Below are 21,981 nucleotides of genomic sequence, written 5' to 3' on the forward strand. Positions count from 1 at the left end.
CATCCGACGGCAGACACTGTTGCACAGAAGAGCGAAGACAACACAACATTTAAGTCAATGAGGAACTTTAATTTGTGCTACACATTTGAACAAATCACAAATACAGGAACATTTAAAAATACATATACTTTTCTATTTCCAGAATGTTTACGTATTGATGACTGCTGTTTTTTTATACATATAGCAAAATATTTTTTCTCTCTTTCCAAAATAAGAAAAAATACCTTTGAAGAACTTTGTCATTTAGCAGATAGAGCAGCATACAATCATTACGCATCTTTTTTTTAAAAATGTATTAATTTTTTTCTAATAATGTGCAACAACAATCACTGAATGTCTGATTCCCAGCTATAAACGAGGCCTGTGTGAGGGAATTTGAGTGGAAAAAAACATCTAAAGAGAGTGAGAATGTGAGGATTGAGCAAAGAGTGGAGGGGAGGGAAGTGTTATAGAAAAATCTAATTGTGGCAGGAATCGCCGACAGCTTGACTCCTCTTTGGAGGCTGCGAAGATGAGAGAGTGCTTGGTGAGGAGAGGTAGACTGGGCGAAAGAAGAAGAACAAAACTGTAAAATGAATTTAAGAAAACAAGAAAAAGCAACAGTGTGTGAGCCGAGAACAGTAGGTGTCAGAAGTACCAAACAGAGTGGAAAAAAAAAAGAACTGTTGAAATTTGTGGTCATATGTTGGTCCCGCCCTTCCCCTGACAAAAACCCCCAAAAAACCTGAAACGAATCTACCAATGCAGCGCAACTGTCACCGCTGTAGTGTCGCCGATCGTCAGCTGTTAAAGCACTAAGTTACTCTAAAACAGTAAAGCCGTCTAAAGGTTAAAATAAAACAACAAAAATGTAGAAATATTTAAGGCTTTTAAAGGATTATTACAATAATGCTTCTCTGTGCTAAGACGATCCAAAAAAAAGTACGCACAGGCTGCTCCGTTTGCTTCTTTTTTTTACCGCTACTGAAACAAAAAAAATTAAAACAATCAGTTTGTCTACATTAGGTTAGCTCCACTTCAATCAACTCCATATAGTTGCCCGGTTCGCTCCTCTCCCGTCCAAATGCTGCGATCTTCCTCAATCAGAGAAGCCTTGCGCCGATAAACCGCACTGGACTGAAGTGAAGCAAAAACTGCAAACTGCTGGTTTGTCATAACCTGAATTTCCTCGTATCTGTTCTCCAAAAACAACATACCTTTCTCTTTTTTTGCTTTTTGTTTTTTTTTTTTTCTTTAAAGCGAAGGCAAGAAGAGAGACGTCTCGCATTCTGCTCTTTAAAATGAACGTCTGCCTTTTCTCGTCTGAGACCGCTCGTTTGATGCCTTCTGTCTCGCTTTATCCTTGGAGAAGAGCCTCATGAAGAGTACAATCATATTCTTAAGTCTCCTGGGCCTTAACAACCTAGTGTGGGTGTATGCAGCTGAGTCCTCTCTAGCCTTCTGCCCACGACTGTACGAAACGACGCGATTCGTCGACTCTTAATGCTGACGGCCCTTTCTGTGGTCGCGGGGCCGTTCGGATCTCACGTTCCCTGGTTTTACGTCAGGCAGCGACGCTAATGAGAAGCGCAGGAGAGGTGAGTTCTTTGGCCTGAGAGTGATAAGTAATGTATCTGCGATAATATCCAACATTCACGTAGTAAGAGTAGTGCTGAAATGATGTTATTATAATTAATAACCTTAAATCTGTGTGTTGTCAGTGAATGATGGATCACATTTTTAAAAATTGTAATTCTAAAACTTCTTTTTTTAAATTTCAGCACAAATTCCAAAGGTTTCCTCTACTTTTGACCGAAGTGTGTGTTCTTATGAATTAATTCCCTTCTGAGAGACCGCCTGTCGGCCATGTCGGCTACAGTCGTATCAAATAAGTATAAAAGGCGACGCGTTAAGAGGGCGATAGAGAGGCTGTCCACTGGGTATCTGGTGCGAGGCCCTGAGTTTTACTGCCTAGCGTCATGGGTTTGCGATGCCATGGCAACAATGACAGGCTGCTGACCAGGTGTGGCTTGATGCTGAGCAGATTCGGGGCCGCCATCGTCCTCCATCTTTGGCCGCTTGGCCTGGGGCTCGCCTGGTTGTCCAGCTAAAGTTTCTGCACTGGGCTGTCTGCTCACCAACACCGGAGGGGAGCTAGAGGCCTGAGCAGCCAAAATCTGCAGAGGACTACTCAGACCTGAACAGGACAAAACACGAAACAAGAAAATGAGCAAAGAATCGTTTAGTCCATTCGTGAAATGGTAAATGAACTGGTTTCTACTCTAGCTGAGCACTCAAACACACGTTTTACAGGTCATGTCACACAGAGCTTTCTAGCCCAAGTGCCTTATCTAACATGTGCATGCATGTTAGATAAGGTGGTGAGCGGTTCAATATCTTGCTTTAAGACACTTCGACATGTATGCTGGAAAAGCCGGGGATCAAACCACTGACTGCTGATTAGTAGATGACCCGCACTGAGCCACAAACCCCCAGCTGTCTGCTGTAAAGAGGTCGGCCTTTTTCTTGAATATAATGAAACCTTATTGTGTTTAAAGGACAAAAAATACCATCCAAAAAAGAAAGGAAAAAAAAAGTCTTACCAGATGCATTAGCAAGGCTGGTTGCTGTGACAACAGCAGCAGTGGTGTGTTTGCCATTCTGGGTAATGGGACGAACGGGAAGTTGATGTAAACCTGGGGTCAGATTACGTGCTTCCCCGGCCTGCACCGCACTCTCCACAGTCTGGATCACTCGCTCTCTTGTCAGCTGGGCTTCTGAGGACAAAGCGTACGATTCAAACATGGGAACCCGTCAACAATCCAGCCAAATCTGGCTGGATTGGGTTGTTTTATCTCGTCTACACCGAAACACTAATGCAGTAATCAAACATTTGTCAGAATTTAGCATAATTCCCTAAATATCAGTTCACAGTATGCACCAGTAGTCCTGAAAATGCAGATCTTAAAAACATGACATAATGAGCCACAAAACGCAATTTCACATGGATTTACACCAAACAAGCCTCATCTCTTCAGGGAGAGTGATAAACGTGTCTGATTCTACAGCAAATGGAAATTAAGGTCGCGAAACTCAGAGATTTGTTCATCATTTTGGCTACTGTCAGCTATACACGCTACAAGAAATATCTTGCGTTGCTGATTTGTGCAGTGAAGCTGAACAGTAAAGGTGAGACTGAGGAATAGCCCAGTATTCCCAGCACTGGACGGTAAAAACGAGTGGGCGTTAAGGATGTGAACAAGGCCACAACAGCTTTAAAGACTTGAAGCTGAACATCAGCAGACAAACTTTCCTGTGTATCATATTACAAAGGATTGCATCACGCAGAAAAAGCATTTCAAAAATAGATCCCCCCTCCATATGGCCGTACCTCTGAGGTCACTGTTGCCCTCTACCCCTCCAACAGCGCTGTACCCATTTGGAGGAACGCTGGTAACCACCCGCACCATGGTGACAGAGGGCTGAGAGGAGCTTTGGAACACATGGATGGGCTGGACTTGGCCACCGCCACCTGGAAGCAAAGCAAGGGCTTTCCCCGAGCCCGAGGACAGCGCTGTAGGGTGATGGGGAGTGGCCATGATGACAGGCTGAGCACTGACTGGGGAGCCTACGCAGAGGCAGACACAATTTACTTGATGTGTTTTAGCAAGCTCGTCATCTGCGGATCTTTGAAAGAGATTTTGTTTGCACGCTTACCTGGGGCGCTCTGAGAATACCTGTACTCAGGTACAGATGCCAGTTTGTTAGCCAGCTGTTCGTGGTGGTCGTGGGGGATAGGCGAGCCCTCCCTGCTCAGACACTCGGGAGTCTGCAGCCCGCTTGAAGGAGGAGAAAGAAGCCCCTGGTGGGTCGGGGATGCTGGAGCACTCCTAAATAACAAAATACAGAAAAAGCAGAAAAATCAAATAACTAACCAACAGACTTTTAGTAAGACATGCAGAGCTCCTCACTGTCAGCACCCTCTACTCATTCAGGCAAACCTCAGAACCACACTTACTTTGTTCTGTCCAATCAAATGATCGCAAGGAGCAGAAGCAGAGAGAAGGGAGAGAGGGTTAACTGAATCATTGTGCGTGTCTGTGCGTGCAACTTGAAGGCCACGGATGACCCACTGCAAAGCCCACCTTGATGACAGGGGTCCAAACGGGGTCCTAAAGCAGGCCACCCCTCTTTGCCGTCTCTTCCTGAAGGCCTGCTCCACCAGCTTGGCCTCAGAGGCAGAATCCAGACGCCAAAAGCTTCCTTTCCCCGGCTCGTCCTGAGAGCGGGCCACTTTCAGGAAGTAGCGGTTCAGAGACAGATTGTGTCTGATTGAGTTCTTGAAAAAGGAAAAACGTTTTGTCACTGGACACAGAAGCATCAGTTTGAAAGAAGAGAAAGTTTCTTCCCAGGTTACTGGGGTAAAAGTTGTATTTCTAGACAAGACTACTGTACCTGCCAGCCCTTGTCTGCAGTGCGGTAGTAGGGGTAGTGTTTGGTGATGTATGCGTAGATGCCACTGAGAGTCAGCTGCTTGTCTTGGGCCGAGGAGATGGCCTGGACAATCAGCTGTGCATAGGAATAAGGTGGCTTGGACTCATCCTGGCCCGAAAAAAATAGACACGAGTCTAAATAAACATGCATTCATAATGACACACTCAGCTTTTTTTCTAAGGTTAAACATTAACAGTCGATTTCTTAGAAGCAATCAGGCCTGGATGTTTACCCGGGGACTGTCACCACCAGCTGACTCCGCTCGCTGCTCACTCCCCCCACTTCTCTGCTCAGCAATACTTCGTCTCTGCTCAGAAACAGCCTTTGCAGCATATTCGGCAGCTAACTGGAGGTCGGAGGTGATGTTGCGTCCGTAGCGATACCCCGATGACCCAGCCCCGCGCGGACTAGCTGGACAGGAGTTGGGAACACTGGGAAAGAGAGAGAAATAGAGGAAAGGGTTACCACTATGGTTTATGGCTACATGAAAAATGACCCACATAAGATGAGAGCCTTAATCTTGCAGTCAGTACAATACTTACTTCACAGACTTACAGTCACATTAACAACTGTAACTCAGCACACAGACAAGACAAGCCAGATTTTACCTGATAATTACATTAACTTCTCCAAGAACACAGAATTACAAAGGGATTACTATTGCAAAAAAGTAATTAGATTGCTGTTACTTTCCCGTAAGCATGCTGCATTGCTGCGTTACTAAACCGTGATTTTGTTTGTGAGAGTGTCTCATGACTATGACGTGTGAGCGTGCGACCTCCGTGGTAGCAACAGACGTGTGTAGATCAACAGTGGATAATATGGAGTGCGGGAGAGAGTACAACCGTGCAGCGTTTAAAGCTTGGAAGTACTGACATTACTTTGAGTTTGATTCCGTAAAAAGTGACAAACACATTAGCGTCCGCTGTAAACTCTGCGTGAGAAGAAAACTTCTTTCTACAGTGAAAAATTAAACTTCAAATCTAAGCAAGCACCAAGGACGCTGCCACGGGAATGTGAAATTCACAGAGAAACCCCGGATCTTCCCACTGACATGGCCACTGGGGCACCGGGCAAACCTCCACCTGCCCCACTCCTGCTAAACAGGTGAAAATTGATTAAAGAGCAACAGGACTTAGTGCTGCTGAATCTCTGATTTAGTTAAATGTTTGCTGTGTTTTACTTGCATCTATTTAAAAGAATGAGTGAAAACACAATATATTATTTTATTTTAGATGCTGGAATATGCAGAAAATTGGTTTAACATTTTTAAACAAATTTCTTGCATAGAATTACATTTTTGCTTGATGTAATGTGCATAAAGTTAAAAGATTAAAACTGATGAAACAAATTTTTAAAAGAAACTTTTTCATTTGATTCAATTTTATATGATGGATTATTCAGAAAAAAATAGAACTGGGCTGAAAGGTCTACTGTTTTATTACCTGTTCAGGTTGTGTATCATGTTTTTAAAAGTAAAAAAGTGACAGATAAAAAACTGCCTCACTGATCCACATGTACTGGTCTTGTCCCAGTCTTGTTCAGTTCTGGACAGAGGTTTTCCATGTCCAGGATTCTCAGTGTCACGCTGGCCTCTGGCCCCTTTCTTGCTCTGTTTGGCATCAGTGGGAATGAGGTGCTTCTACTGGCCTCTAAAAGACAGGCGCTATCATTCTGTTCCCTGTTGGCCCCTCCCACTCACAAACAGTGGTTTTACGACCTCATGTCATGTCTAAAACTGGAAAAAAAATAAGACATTCGCTCCAAAATTCTTTTTAATTTTTCAAATTTCAAAGCATGTGGGGTCCTTTTCTGATGCATTTCAAAATCTTTTTGAATTTTTCAGGTGCATTCACTTTGGCCTGTGTGCAACTCCCTCATGTCAGGTGTGGAAATACAGTGTACAGGTCTAGGGCAGTGACCTGGGTGGGAATGAATGGGATTATTTTGCAGGGACTATTATATCCGGGAAAATATTTTATTTATATATATTTTTTCTTTATTTCACCCCCCCACACACACACACTTTTTTTTTAAACATTTTACAGCCTCAAGTGTACGGGCTAATTACCCCAAATGTAAAAATCATCTGTAATCCTTCTCTTCTCCTTTTGTTTATATGTAAGGAAAAACTATTAAAAACAAACAAACAAACAAACAACGTCATTTTATTAAAAGTAACTACGTAATAAAGTAACTAATTACTTTTGAAAATAAGTAATCAGTAAAGTAATGGGATTACTTTCTTGGAGAAGTAATCAGTAATTAGTAACTAATTACTATTTTCAAGTAACTTGACCAACACTGGTGTCAAGCTCATACACCGGTCATTTCCAGCAGGTGTGTGTGTGTAGACAGCAAAATCTGACAGTTCAGTCATTTCAAGATTTTATTAGTAAATCCTTAAAACCATAATTATGTCAGAGTGCAAAATGAAGACTACACGATGTAATAGTGAGGAGTAACTAAAGTGTACAGTGTGAAGGCCTGTTGAAGCATTTCTAATCTTCATTTTACATTTTGCATTTAACATTTGTAAGATAAGCATTTTTAAATTTTGTTCATTATTTACCATTTCTATGAAATTTGAATAGAACTGGAAAAACACAAAAGAATAAGAATCCACACCTCAGAGTAAAGCAAAACACACAAAAGACAGAAGTGAACTAACTGTCATGAAATGATGTCCTTGGCCACTTCATGTTGTTCCCAGTAAAACTTAAAGCAACTGTTTCATTATCAACCGTCGCCTCACATGATTCACAAATGTAGTGTTTACAAAGATCATCGCCAGGCTGATATTAAAGTCCAGTAATAGTTATTTTCCTATATATCCATACTGACATTTATAATGGCTAATAAACAGAAATGAAAAAGTAAAGAAGAGATGCAAGAAATACCCTTCGAGCATGTTACAGCGCTGATGTGGTCCAGTTTTTAAACCAGAGGGCAACGTGTTTGGAAAAGCTGCAAACAACCAGCTCATTCGGGCAGAGCGCAAACAAAATAATCTACTCTTTGTTGTGACAATGAAACAAGTTTATTTTTAAAGTCATGTAAATATATGTGTTAGTAAAGACTCAGAAATAACTACACATGACAAATGTTAAGAAAATAAGATTAAATGTCATGTGTCAGAAAGAAAGAGAAAAAATATTGGCCAATATATCGGATTTCTTAAATCACCAAATATTGGTATCAGTATCAGCCTTCAGATCTTATACTGGTTGAGTCATAAAAGGCTTTGCCTTACACACAAGAACTAGATCTAGAAGGAAAAAAACCCCAGAAACACACAACAATGACCATAAATACATTAATTATTAACTCGGCTTTATCTGCTGCTGTTGTGAAAGAGAGACAGAGAGCACAAGGAAATCCCAGCAACTTCTCATACAGTACACACCTGCTTCTGTTAGTAAAGTAAACAATGGTTTCTGGGAGAGTCAGTAAGCTTTGATTTGCCTCTAGCAACAAAGAGCCACGGATACAGACGGGGGGAGAGAGAGTGTGTTTTTAGTTTGTGGCTGGAGGAACTAGGCTGCAGGCTCTGTTTTCATAAACTCAGAGCTGAAAAATGAATACGGACTAACACAAACATATTTTTGTACTTTTCGGAAGTACAAAAAAATACTGAAATCTGTATCCGTCAGTCTGCTAGGACTTTGTTATTTGTGCCTCCACGGGGGAGCAAGGGTCATCTTTGCTTTCCCCCGGACACTCTTAAAACAACCATCCCCCCGCAGACCACGTGCACGAGGCCCAGCAATACAAGAGTGCATGCTGGCAGAGAAAGGAGAGTGCGATCTTACGCTGTGCATTTAAGTTGCCAAGCAGGAAAAGTCACTCTTAGCACCCTGTAAGAGGGACCACGTGCTTTTACACAATACTCTTCCGCCATACACAGCGGTGTGTATGTACCAGGAAGGCTGGCCCGACTATGTGCCCGAAAAAGGCCACGGTGAGAGCGGCGCAGAAATGTTTGAGCGAGCGTCTTTAGTGTCTGCAGTGTGTCTGTAGTGTTTCCACGTGTGAGAGAACAGGAGCTGAGGGTTGAGTGGGAGGGGCAGGGGGCTCGGAAAAGGAAACCACTAATGGACGGGAAAACGGCCCACAAGCAAAACAATCTGCCCTCGATAGCCAATCGCAGGCCTCGAAGCGGCAGCCATCCCATATAAGGCAAGCACGCGCGCTGACATTGGTGGGGATGCATGATGCAAAGGCAGAGAGAGACCACCAGAGGGCACACACAGCTCCGTCGAACACTCACACATGACGTGTATATTTACAGAGCACAGATTTCTGTTAAACATGTGCCTTCACAGCCTATGAAACTCAAGCTTTCTCTCTCTGAGTGCAGATACAAGCACATCTTCAGCTACAGTGCATGTCAGCAACACACTACACTTTTGTTTCACAAAAAAGAAACTAACAGCTCATCTGAGAACCTTCATTGTAGACCCAGCGTTGTTTTAAAACTCCTCCAACAGATCCTCCTCTCTCACTGATACCATTTACATAAATAAGACACCGAAAAAAGATTTTTTTAAAGGGTTTGTATTTAATCTACCCATTTATTTTTTATTCTTTTTGGTTACTGTCTCCTGTTTCTTTTTATACAAGTGCTGTCTGCGTACTTACTCGACCTCTTCCACTACAGTACAAGCTTTAATAATTAACCAGATAATACAAGTTTTATCATCCGGTTAATACAAGTAAATCGGTCTTATTGAGACATCCAAAATCTAAAGGTATGTTTTGATCAAATTTGACCAAACTAACAAAAAGTGAAGCTGAGGATACATCCTGTATATTTCTCTTTTACTCAAGTTTCGTTAGATTTCCAAGTTCATAAAACTGTTTCCGCTTACAAGTCGATTTTTTCTTTTTGTTTTAGTTAACTACTTTTTCCCCACATCTCGCTTTTAGTTTTAGTTAACTATAAGAAACGTGGTTGTTAACACATTCACGTTACACACCGACACCAGGACGAGACAAACTCTGCATCTCAGGGGTGTTCAGCTAATTTTAGAGAATCCACCATAAAACACGAGCCAAATCAAAATGTGTGCTATAGTGACCGTTTGGGAAATAAGGGAGCAGCTAAAAGTACCTCTAATACTAATCAATACTTATTGGTAAATAAATGTTTTCTTAATTATTGGGGATTGAATGAAAAGGTGCATTGAACTAGTTTGGCAAGAATTCCTTCCAAAGAAAAACATCCTCCTGCTTTAACTGCAAATCTGGACGGCCTACTTTGCATTTATGAACGCTGCTTGAATTGATCAGCGTCCACATGATTGTGTGTCTGGTGGCTTACCTGATGGTGCCTGTGGGTGAGGGCAGCGGAGAGCCAAACGCCCTCATGTGCTCTTCGTGCTGCTGCGCCGTGGGAATGCTGATTTTAAGAGGAGAAATTTGGGGCAGAAGCGAGCGAGCGGGAGACTGCTGCTCCCTCTCCCGGTGCTCCTCAACCTCCAGGAGTGACATGAACTGGATCTTGATCGCCGTGCTGGGAAAACGAAACATGCACCTAAAGAGCAGCAGGGAAGGGGAGGGCCACAGGACGGGGAGAAAAAGCAAAAAAGAGAGATGATGTCATGTTGGTCCAACCAAACAGTAAAGCATTAAAACATTAACAGATCAGCACTTCAGAGTTGTGTTTAAACCTTCTCGTCAATGACAATTTAAACATTTCCTGTGCAACTAAGTAACTTGTATTGCAGGGGGAGATGGTGAGATACGACTGAATTTGAGAAGAAAAAAAAACAGCTAAATGACTGGTGGTGACATTGTTTTGTCAACCAACATCTCCAAGGGCAAGAACAAACATTCAAACTCAACATCATTACACGTTTTACGGCAAAACAAACACCCGTGCAGATCTCCCTTAATAATAAATCATAATAAGACTGCACTTCCCACGTAACTACAGGGGTTTGTTTACATTTCAAACAATATCACACCACCTCTTGTGGATAAAAACCTCGACAAAGCTCACCAGGCCTGCACCTCCTTTTCTATTCTGCTTTTAAACAGGTCTGAACAACCTCCTCAATAAAAAGCGAGGATCAGTCACAGGTCCACGTTAGTTCAAGCCTAAACAAAGCTAATTACATGTGTGAGGGATCTGGTAAATGTTTTACAATGGAAACTTAATGATTGGTGACTGGTTGTTTCAATTTCCTCCCAACTGACTCTGGCAGCAGGGTCGTGTCTTTACTGCACCCTTTCTGATCTCACGGCAAAGACACTGAAGCCCCGTTAATTCTACAAAAATAAGGAAATATCCACAAAGGATCAGAGTGTTGAAAGATGTTCCAGACACACCAGTCTGATAGAGAGAAAAGAATTACATGGAGAGAGAGAGAAAGATGAAGCGTTCTTCCTGAAAACCAGCAGCTGTCACTGGATTCTTGAAAACACTGCTCGCAGCTGTTTTGGCCTATAGTGCTCCATCCTCCAGCACCAGGTGCCCGGGCACAGATAGCACGAGGCCTTGCGGCAGCCCTGCAGAAGCTACAGCTTTTGACAGCTGAGGCAGAAAAGACGCATTCAGCAAACAAAAGGGAAAAAAAGAAAAACATCTTCTGTCCTTCAGCTCAATGTCAGACAGGCAGAGAGAAAAAACTCACAGGACAGTTCGACTCGATTTCACTAAAGTAAACAGAAAACCTGGAACAAGCTTGAGTAGTTAAACTGGACCAAGAGTTAACTTCTTAAGCAGCAGTAGTAGTAGTCTACTGTGTGGATGCATTACTCCAGCTAGCTAATTTAGGACTTATTAAGGAGCTAAACAAATGTAAGATATGGAGGAAAATGGGGAACATGGCTACTGTCTGAAACAGGACTGTGCACTAGGGGTGGGCGATATATCAAATATACTCGATGTATCGCGAGGTTTTCCACGTACGATGGTTAAAGTGGCTTTATCATAACCATCGAGTATAAGTTGCCATGCTAATAACTGTGCTGTCTGCATGCAATTCACTCAAGTTTTTTTTTAAATCCCACACGCTGCCAATGCGCAAAATTTCCTACCCGGCACACTGAGCTGAGCATAGGTGTTTATATTTCACCAGATGGAGAAAAAAATACGGTGACAGCACGAGTTTCAGATGAGCAAGAGAAAAGACACTTTGCTGTCGTTTGGATTTCACAGGAAGGAACAAAATTCTGTAATTTGCAAAGCATGCCAACTATTGTCGTAGCAGTACCACGAATTTATTCCACTGCAAAATTAAGACCGTTTTAAACTCTGCATTTGAACATCTCCCCACAGACCAAAGAAAAAGTTAAATAAACCAGCTGTGATACCTGTGACTGTTCTTGGTCATCCGTTTTTCCATAGTCACCTTCTAGACTTTTGTTTCTATAATTTAAGGAAGTCTTTTACAATTTTATGTTAAAAGCAAAAAAAAAGCACCTATTTAGTTTTAGTTATGTTTTTTTGTCTCATGAATTAGTGCTTGAGCTCCTTTTTTGTTGCTATGATCTTTTGTTTGTTAAAGGTCTAATGTTGACCACAGAAAGAGACTTACGGTCATAGTTTTGTCATTTGTGAAAACAGTCAGTGTGCAACTGATGGTTTAAAAAATGGTTAAAATAAAAAATTTCGATTAATTTTTAATTTTTTGTATTTAAGTCAACACTGAATGGTCGCTTTGAAAAAGTACACAAGTACAATTTTAGGTACTATATGGTTGAAAATGGTTTGAAGGTTAGTTAAACTTACCATGATATATATCATGTATCGTGATACAGCCAAAAAATATTGCTATATCAAATTTTCCTCGCCAGCCCTACTGTGCACTCCATAGCAAAGCTGTGGCAAACAAATGTTGTGTTCAAATAAATCTGCATAATAAATAAGGCAAGTTTGTGGGGGTTTTTTCAACAAAACTGTTTAATACATCATGTTTTTTCTAAAGTCTGCGAGTAATTATGTTAAATAATCTTGATCTCAATGCTGACCAAAATAATTGTGACCAATCAGCCCCAGCTTGTAGCAACAATATAGTAATTTTTCAAGATAAAAGTCAAGCACGTGGCAGATATCACCAAATTATAAATCTATAGATTTTATTGCATGTTTCAAGTGATGCTGACCACAGAGGAAAGATTGATTGGTGCCCCTCTGTCTGCACTTTGTGCTTCTTGTCACAGAGACTTAATTGGAGGCTGACAAACTGATTGTGAGATGTGACATTGGGATAAATCATTGGAATGGTATATGGAAATGTGTCCCAAAGAATAGATGAATGACATTGCAGTCAATCCATCAACTGATGCACACATGGATATAAAACAGGAAACATTATATTCAAATACATTCTGACGCCTTTTAATTGGATGAGATTGGAATTATTTAAAAGTTCTATGTTTGATCCATTTAATCGATTTTCATGATCTCTGTAATTAAAAATTTACTAATGCTACACTAAATTTATTTTTGTGTCAAGTTCTTACCAATATTCAAAACGGAGAAACAGACACCTTAGCATTACATCAGTCCTTCAATCAGACCTAAAACACCATGTTAACACAAATACAATTTGGAAGTGAACTGGATATTAATTAAATAAACAGGCTTTAAGCATCAACTAATTGTTGTTTGATATTCTTTATAAATACTGGGCTACCCTTCAGCCTCCGAGTAGACATACCTGTGTTATAAATGTGAAAATTCTCTGATTTTCAGAAAGGTTGACCTCTGACCTTGAAGTCAAGGTCACTGAGATTTTAACTTAACAGAGTTTTTCAGTAAATGCAACCATTGCTTTGATTTTAAAATTTTACGTTGCCTCCTATACACTAGGTATATATGTATATTTGGTTAATTAGCAACCAAGGCTTAATGTCTATTTGGTACAACATTAGCAAGCACTTGGATTGCATTTTGAACAGATCTATTATAAATTTTATCTTGATTTAACTTCTGATTTTTACCTATTTAGAATTGCAGTTTAAATATTTTCTTATGTGTTAAAGTCTCAGTGAAATGAAGATGGAGAGGAAGGTGGGGAGAGAGAGCTGGGGAAGCCATGCAGCGAAAGGCCGCCGGTCAGCTAAACTGTTGAGTTTTTTTCCTTCATTTTCCATACAGTCCGTGTATCTCACCTTGTTGGGTTTGTGTAACCACGGTAACTTCTGACCCCACTTCCGCCAGTCCCTTTATTGTGGCGGGAATGAACCCCGTATAAGTTCCGGGTCAATCAGCTGCATGTTCCCTGCTCCTCTGGCTGCTGTTGTTCCTGTGGTTGGCGTACTTGTCAAATATCGACAAATTATACACTACAGACCAGTTGACAGCGTTCAATAACCCGGCCGATTCATTCATCTTTACACCACCTCACAATCGACTCAACGGTGAGTTATTTGTTTGTTTTGTTTGGTCACAATTAACGTAAATGCGGAGCCGCGGTCGCGCATTCTAAAACGCCGGTAAGCTAATGCTAGGCTAGCGACAGTAAGTGCAATTACTAGGTTTTATTTATTGACTATTGTTGTTTTTGTTTATTCCACTATGGCCAAATGTTGAATTAACGTAACGTAAGAGTTGAACGAGTGATTTTATTTTTGGAGTTTTGTCCGTTTTGGATGTTTTTTGTTACTTTTCTGATGAAATGCCAAAACGGCCTATGAGATTTTGCATTGAGTTTAGTCCATTTAGATTATTGAATCTGTTGCGCAACACCTGTGATTAAATGAGTTTTGTAAATATATTTGATTAACTTTGGATAATGTTTATTAGCTTTATTGCTGATACTTTGATGGGACCCATGAGAATGTTTTGTAATAGTATTTTGAATGATAGTCATTATAAGAGATAATATGTTGTGATTTGTTTGGTTATTGATTGTTGTATGAAACATGGCATTAATTACTTGTCTTTGGTATTTATTTTGTCACAGCAGTAGAATGCTGTTTCATTTTCTTCGGTGAATGATAATTCATGTTTTTGACCTTGTTTAGGTCAGGTTTTTCCCCCGCGATCAGCGCGGGATGGCGAGCCACCCGACCACCGCTGTATTGCGGTAGGACTTGTGAACCTATGGACTGAATTAAACTGTTAACACATGACCTATCACAGGCCCATGAAACTAAACTGATCTCATACTGGACTAAACCTCATCCCACCTCCTTTTTGGAACCTAATAAGCTGTTTTGTATTGTCAACCTTATTTTTGTTTGCGATATATATGCATATTTTCTTTTTTTGTATATCTGTCTATATTCATCATAACAGACACTATTTCTTTTTTTTTTTTTTTGAGCTCCATTTTGGTTTCCTGTGTTTTATTCACACACTAAGGCTCCGTAGCCGAAGCTACTTCTGATAGCTCATTGTCTATGAAGCTGCAGTCAGGCGCCCTGGTCCTTTATGTGCGTTACATTTGTCTAATAAGCCACTTAACATTAGAGCAAAACAAAAAAAAAAAAAAACACCCTACAAAGGAAGTTCAACATAACCGGGCTTCTTTCTTTGTGTTAGCAGACTCGACAAAACCTAAACCCCAAGATTGAGTAATAGTTACCACAACTTATTTACTTTCTCTGTTAAGCCAGGCTTTCCGCTTCAGACTCTGCATGCTCATGTGAAAGAAGAAGAAAAATAATAATAATAAAAAAAAATAAGGTGCATTTCACAGGTCACGTGACTTCTTCCACACAAAAAATGATCGCTCTGAATGCTGCCTACTCCAGGGAAAACGGAAGACAAAATGGTGATTAAAAATCTATAAAGACCATGAAAACACTACAAATAAGACAAAAATTAATGGTGCAGAAAATTGTTAATCTTTGAATTTATCACACATAGCATTAAAATAAACTAAGGAATTATTTTATCACTGAGTGCGCTCTCAGTGCACATTATTTTTAAGGTGACTGCTGCATATCGGAGCTCTGAAACTTTAAACTGGAGCCACACTGGTGTGTGTTCTATGTTCCAATTCCAGCGGTGTAAAAGAGACTAAGCAGCAGATTAGAATCAAATACAACATCTGCTTCACCAAATAAATACATGCATTCCTGTGAAATGCACTGTTTGTGTTACATTCACTTGTTTTAGTAGGTACAGCTTAACAGTTTGGACATGTAACACACATTTTCAGAGTATTGGCTTTAAAACATGCTGTAAATGAGAGAATCAGTGAAAACATGGCACTTCCAGACACTTTTTAACAAACTCAGAACATAACCTGCTCCTGACAATGTTATATGCTTAACATCGGTAACCACGGTGATTTAACCAGGTAAAAAGAGAGCCACTATCATGACACAGAAAACGCGACACAGCTCGCTAAGCCATATATTGACTATGTGCACGTTAGCATATGCTACTTCCGGTGCGGAAACTCCTGTGGGGAGCTTTGTTTCCGGTGTCCTATTCACGCCTGGTTTACGGTCCAAAACAAGTTAAGCAAATGAATGAATCAAGCGGCGATTTACATTTCTGTAGATGGCTTGGGCATTTACCCAATATATCTGTAAATGATGTTCATCGACTTGTCGATATTTTTTCCCCGCGCCTCAGGGCAAAAGAGAAAAGGGATTCAAATGTTATATTTCTCAGCTGTCCCTCGTTTATTGCGGGTGTTATGTTCTAAAAAAATAACCAGCGATAGGTGAAATCAAGTAGCCAATTTACTTTTTTGACGGTGCAAAACGTATCGTGGACATACAGCACTGCACTTCAGAGTCACACTGCTAACGATCGATGCAGCGATTCTGTACTGTACAGGAGAGACGTCACGGAGGAGATCGTCTGCAGCGATCAAGTTGCAGGACACAATGTGACGTAAAAAATAAGCATGCAAACTTGCACTAAAAAATCTGCGAAACAGCGAGGTGAAAGGTGAACCTCGTTATTAGCGAGGGACCACTGTAATTTTTAAGGTAAGTCACAACATACCCTTCATACATACTAATGTATAGAAACCGTTACCAGCAATCGTTCATTTTTTGTGTGGCTTTTTTCACGGTTTGTTAACATGCTGTGTAGGTGTGTACTTGACTAGCTGATCTCGACATAACGGCAGAAACATCTGGTTTGACTATTCTTCACCTGTAGTTTGAATGCTGAACATTTGCCTGTTTAAATCATAAGACCAGTCACTATATAGAGATGTGCTTCTGAATGTGGACGATGTGTCTTCTGCATGCAGTGATGCAGTTCTGCTTGTGTTGAGTGACGTAAACAACTGATCTCTTTAAACGTCAAAATTGATCATTAGATTTTTTATGACACAACAGTGGTGAGTGTTCCCACCTTCTGCTCTTTGTAACTTAACTCGATCTTTCCGTTTTCGAGTTTTGGACATGATTTTGGAGTATATCTTTGCAGTAGCGATTGACCGCAAAGTAAAGCTACCGGAAATGTACAACCCCACATCCGGTCTCAAACCAGGAAGTTAGCATTTTCTCGTGCACAGGGTCAATTAGGGCTGCCACAAACGATTATTATTTTTGCAATTAGTTGACTAATCAGCTCATGCATCCATTGAACGTAAAACGTACAGCTTATTGGACAAGCAGCATCTGCTCTTATTTAAATATCATTAGCTTACAGCTTTAAGTGTTTAAGGTATGTGCCAACTAAAAATAAAGACAAATGATAGTTTATTGAATTTAAATGAAATTTGCAGATTGTTTCGGAGAAGTTTAATAAACTCAGCCGTCTGCTCCTTGCTATCTAAAATGTAACAGGACACCGGAGTATACTCTGGAGCATCTCACACTTCTGATAATCAGCTGTCTGCTTGATGTTTATTCAGCAGTGTAAAAACTATAACTTTCATCTCAGCCAAACCGATTTACTCAGGAACAAATAAAATACTGAAAAAAGCCAAACAATAAAATTTTTAAGTTAAGTAAGTGACTTGTATATCATGTTTAACCTGAGTAGCGAAAGATGGCGGTGGGTTTGAAAACGATTTGCAGGGAGTCCGGTGTTCTCACGGGCTCTAATGAGCCTTGCCCCTGACTAGTTATCGAGCTAGTGGGTAACAGACATCTCCGAAAACGTCGGAGCGCTTTTGAAAATATGCGGTGTCTTGATAAACTGAGCAGATATTTGAGGTTTACACAGCTACATTCTCGCCTGAAAATATGTTAAAAGTTTATTTTGTGACCCAGAAAGAATAATAAGAGTAATATTAACCTCCTAAGACCCAAAATCTCCCACAGCATGCATTTTTGATTTCTTTGATATTTGGGCATATTGAGGCCCAATGAATGTAAAAACAAAGAACTACCAGATTTTTTTTTATTTATTTATTTTTTTACCTGATTTTTGTTTCTAAGAAAAATGAGAGCCACATATGAGGATATTCATTTAAAATGTTGATAGAACAGTGGCAGTACAACGTCCTCGTACGTGGATATCAGGTCCCTGTAGAGCAAAATTGGACATGTGATGTCCACATATGTGGACGCCAGGTCCTAGGAGGTTAAAACTAACTAGCTGCCGCCATTGTTGGAAACTGAGCAGGGCCGCGATGGGTCGCACTGTGAATTCAGGGACAGTTTCTTCTTCTTCGGGGTTTAACGGCAGCTGGCATCCTTGTGCATGCAGTGCTGCCATCTTCTGTTTCAGTCAGTTATTACACTCTTAAATCCTGCTACTTATCCCTGCGTCTTTTGGGATCTTACAAAGCTTCAAACGACGTGTCGGCTATTAAATTAGTCGTCGATGATTTTGATAGTCGACGTAATCGTGACTAGTCGACTAATCGTGGCAGCCCTACCATCAATCTGGCTTTATATAGTGTCAGTGTTGTGTCTACACATAACAGAGAACCTAGCAAAGAAACCATTTTAAATTCTACCTTTAGGCACTTTGTCACTAGCAGCATGTTGCAAAAAAAAAAAACACATTTGTTCTGATTTCTTTAGCTGAATGTATGAAAAGTGCCAAAGATAACAGTTTGTCTGGATATAGAATATTTTTTCAAAAACTAGGTAATCCCCAAAGATCTATCTGCAGCAGAAAGCAGTATTTGAAAGCTGTGTCGTTAAAAAAAATGTAAAAATAGGAAGAGAAATTTGCAGGATCTGAGCGATGCACAGTTGATGCATCTACTGTTCACTGAAGCCTCATTAGAAGTGGTCTCAGTGGAAGGGTGGATATCAAGAAGACATTCTTTAAAAAAGGCAAAACTGGGAGAAAAGGTTGAAGATTGCCAAATTACCGAAGAACTAGACTTATAAAAACAAATCAGTGGCAACAGGTCTTACGAAGTGATGAAATCAAATTTTAAATTTGAGGTTCAATCAGTATGCATGGAGGAGGTCAGGAGGGAGATGCAGCATTTAATGTCTACAGTGAAGGCTCTGTCATGGTTTGACAACAGTGTTAGAGATCTTGTTAGAAATTATGGAACTATGAACACCGAAAAGAACCATCAGATTTTGATCCACCATGCAATACCATCTGGAAAGCATCTGATTGACAGTGGCTTCATTTTTCAGCATGACAATGATCTCAAACACATGCTAATGCAGTAAAAGCATACACAGATAGAAAAGCACACAATGAAACGCTCTCAGTCATGGACTGGCCTCCCCAGAGCTGAACCTTAACATTAATGAAGCAGTGTGGGAGCATATTGACAGAGAATGTAACAAAACAAAGCCAAAATCTAAGGAAAAGCTTTGAATGTCACGCAAGAAGCCTGGAGAAATATTCCTGAAGACTGCTTAAAGAAATCAGAAGAAAACTGCCTTAGAAAACAGACTGAAGAATAAAGGTGGTCATATCATGACTTTTCAAGTTGTTAAAATTGCACAAACTCAAAAACAGAGTTTGCAATTATTGAAACCTGCAAACATACATGGAAATAAATCATATGAGGCAAAAACAGCCTCATATGATTTATTTCCATGTATGTTTGCAGGTTTCAATATTTCTCAGCCCTCATTTACCATTTTCATTGGAAAACATAAACAAATGAAGGGTGCGCAAGACTTTTGCACAATCCTGTATAAATTGATAAATTACTATACACGAGTGGCAATATGTAGCTGATAAAACACAAACCAAAAGCAAAATTAAATTTACTTTTTTAATCTAACCAATCATTTTAGTCACTTTTTAGGGAAAGTTGCACAGCATTTGTTTGCTCAAGCTTCTTACATTAAAGTGTTTGTTGCTGCTTCTGTCTTGTATAAGGGTAAACTGAATTTTAGAGCAGAATTTGAAGGACTTTTTTTTGCTAACAGTTTCATTTTTTTTCCTTTGAGAAAATTAATTCTAATAAGCCACTATCGTTTGTTTAGATCTGCACTTAATCTAGCTTAGTCTTTATTTTTATTTTATTTCTTTGTCTTTTTGCTCAGCAGTATCATAATGAAATTAATTTGCAAATCATGACAATGCAGAGAAATTGTTGTCTTTCAGATTTAACTCGGCGCAGTTTCGCTAGCTCTGTAATCTGGAGAAAACCCTCCAGGGCCAAAGCAAACATGGCTGTGGCCTTGGCTCGCAAGTCAGTGTTTACTTCGTCATGTGCGCCTGCAGCGAGGATATCGCCCCAGTCTGCACTTCCGGTTCAATAACCGACACACCCCCAAACAGTGTTTCGAGCCAATCAGAGAAGACAAAGACACCCCCCACCCAAACACACTCATACTGCCTCCACCCTATGATTGACACATACACAAAACCGAAGATTTCCGTTTGTAAGCTTGCAACTGTACTAAACAAACCAGTAAAAGCAACGTGTGTAAACGCGACAGCTCTGCAACCGCAGTGGAAAAAAGAGCTACATTCCACTGTACCCGAGATATACAACAGAAAAAGAGGAAAAACGTGTTTCATTATTTACCAAAAAAACTTCCGTCTTCCTCGAAGAACCGTGAGATGACATGTCTGGGATGCGTTTGTTTACATTAATGTTTACGTGACACGTCGGCCAATAGTCTGAGAGCTAGTAGCGAGCATAATCACTCAGAAGCTACAAGATGTGCCAATTCATTTATTTTGAAAATTAGATTACTTTAGAAAGTTATTTCAACGACAATATAACACGCTGTACTTATGCAAAAACACCAACCAGTTGCAGCACTTTGAAAGAAAAAATAATAATTTACTAACTGCTTATGCTTGTCAGCAGGCCGGGAAAATGCAGCTAGGTTTGCTAACGGCTAAAACTAGCTAGACTGATTCACTCATTCAGCGGGTTGAAGGTAAAGCTGAAGGGGTCCACTAAGAACATCCGGGCAAACTGAATATTAATTGAATATGAACGCATAACATCGCTGTGAGTTACACTGGAGACCTGACAGCTTATCGTGTTCCACCTTTACTGTCCAGACCTAGGCTGCCATTACTATGCAACACCAAGCCGCTCTGGTAGGGGTGTCGTGACAAACTTTGTACCCCGGACAGGATAGGTGTCCCGTTTGGCCCTGTCATCGTGGAGGTCGTTTTGTATTAATGTTCTCCCCGTCAGTGTTCAGAAATCTATTCGTGAGGCTAACTTGGGTTTACAATTGAGTCGTTTTACTGTTTGAAGTAACCGCTAGACTTCCACTGTTAATGCATAAAATAAACTTTAGTGTGAGAAGCCCTGCAACGTCCAGCCACCGTGTTATCACGGGAAGCCTGACTGCAGCGGCTAGGCTTAGCTGACCGCACTCACTCTCTGGGTAGCGGCAGTGGTGGCGCCCCTCTTCGCTGGAAGACCCCGTCCACGAATACACCGTTCTTGCCCAGGCACCGGAGGGAAAAACCACTCGCCTCGTCGTAGGTGATCTGCAGGTGCCGTCGGGAAATGAAACTCGAGTGACCCATGTTGATGTCCACGGAGCCGTGAGAAGAGTTCCGGCCTATGGTGACCGTCCTTTGGCGCATGACATACTCAAAGTCCCGGCCCTCGAGCCTGGCCAGGGCCTGCGGAGGAGTAGAAGCGAGCCGCACGGGAAGAATCCCGGCGTCTGTGCGGGCATCCATCACCGGAGGACCCAGAAGGGCGAACGAGGGCTGGTGAAAGGTGTGCGAGGTCACCGCGACGCGCACCGGGCTGCACGGAGCCGACTGTAAAGCTAGCAGGGCTCGAGCCCCGGTGTCATCCCGGTAGTCTGCCATCTTCTTTTGGAGGGTCAACACACTCGCACGCGCACACACTTAACTTCTCGCACACACAGAGTTGCAACGTGAGAGTTTTCGGCCAGGGAACTTGTTCACTCCGTGGCTGACGAACAACATGGAGTCCGGCTCAGTGGAAGAACAGGAGCGGAGTCTCCGGGAACCGGACTGGTGCTGCGTTCAGGGACACGTCGTCATAAGCTCACTTGACTGTCACACAGCAACTGAAAAGCGACAGCACCTTAAAGTAATATCACTTTCACCGTTTCACTAAAGGTTTCAGTGAGAAATATTTAATCCGACATTCATGTGACGGTTCAAACATGTGCTAAAAGATCTGTTTAGTGCTACGCATTGATCTTTTTGGTTCAACCTTCTGCGAAATGCACTAAATAACGATTTCCTTGTATTTA

General features: G+C 41.0%; 1 protein-coding gene across 3 annotated transcripts; it reads right to left on the reverse strand.

Moving 5' to 3' along the window:
• Window positions 1-48: 48 nt before the first annotated feature.
• foxk1 (forkhead box K1) lies at window positions 49-21,753 on the reverse strand. Of its 3 annotated transcripts, none has more exons than XM_087841635.1 (9): window positions 21,123-21,753; window positions 9,797-10,009; window positions 4,706-4,904; window positions 4,435-4,581; window positions 4,125-4,318; window positions 3,697-3,869; window positions 3,371-3,598; window positions 2,583-2,756; window positions 49-2,176 (listed from the first exon to the last, which is right to left on the reverse strand). In XM_087841635.1, the coding sequence occupies exons 1-9, from the start codon at window positions 21,566-21,568 to the stop codon at window positions 1,944-1,946; spliced, it is 2,007 nt and encodes a 668-aa protein (XP_087697761.1). In that variant the 5' UTR covers window positions 21,569-21,753; the 3' UTR covers window positions 49-1,943. The 3 variants fall into 3 exon arrangements, with proteins under 3 accessions (XP_087697761.1, XP_087697760.1, XP_006796224.2); XM_087841634.1 differs by having other exon boundaries at window positions 2,583-2,753; window positions 3,371-3,607; window positions 21,123-21,751; XM_006796161.3 differs by having other exon boundaries at window positions 3,371-3,607; window positions 21,123-21,749.
• Between the last annotated feature and the right edge of the window lie 228 nt (window positions 21,754-21,981).

The sequence above is a fragment of the Neolamprologus brichardi genome, chromosome 6 (genome assembly GCF_056152115.1).
Source record: "Neolamprologus brichardi isolate AB-2024 chromosome 6, ASM5615211v1, whole genome shotgun sequence".
NCBI classification, from domain to species: domain Eukaryota; kingdom Metazoa; phylum Chordata; class Actinopteri; order Cichliformes; family Cichlidae; genus Neolamprologus; species Neolamprologus brichardi.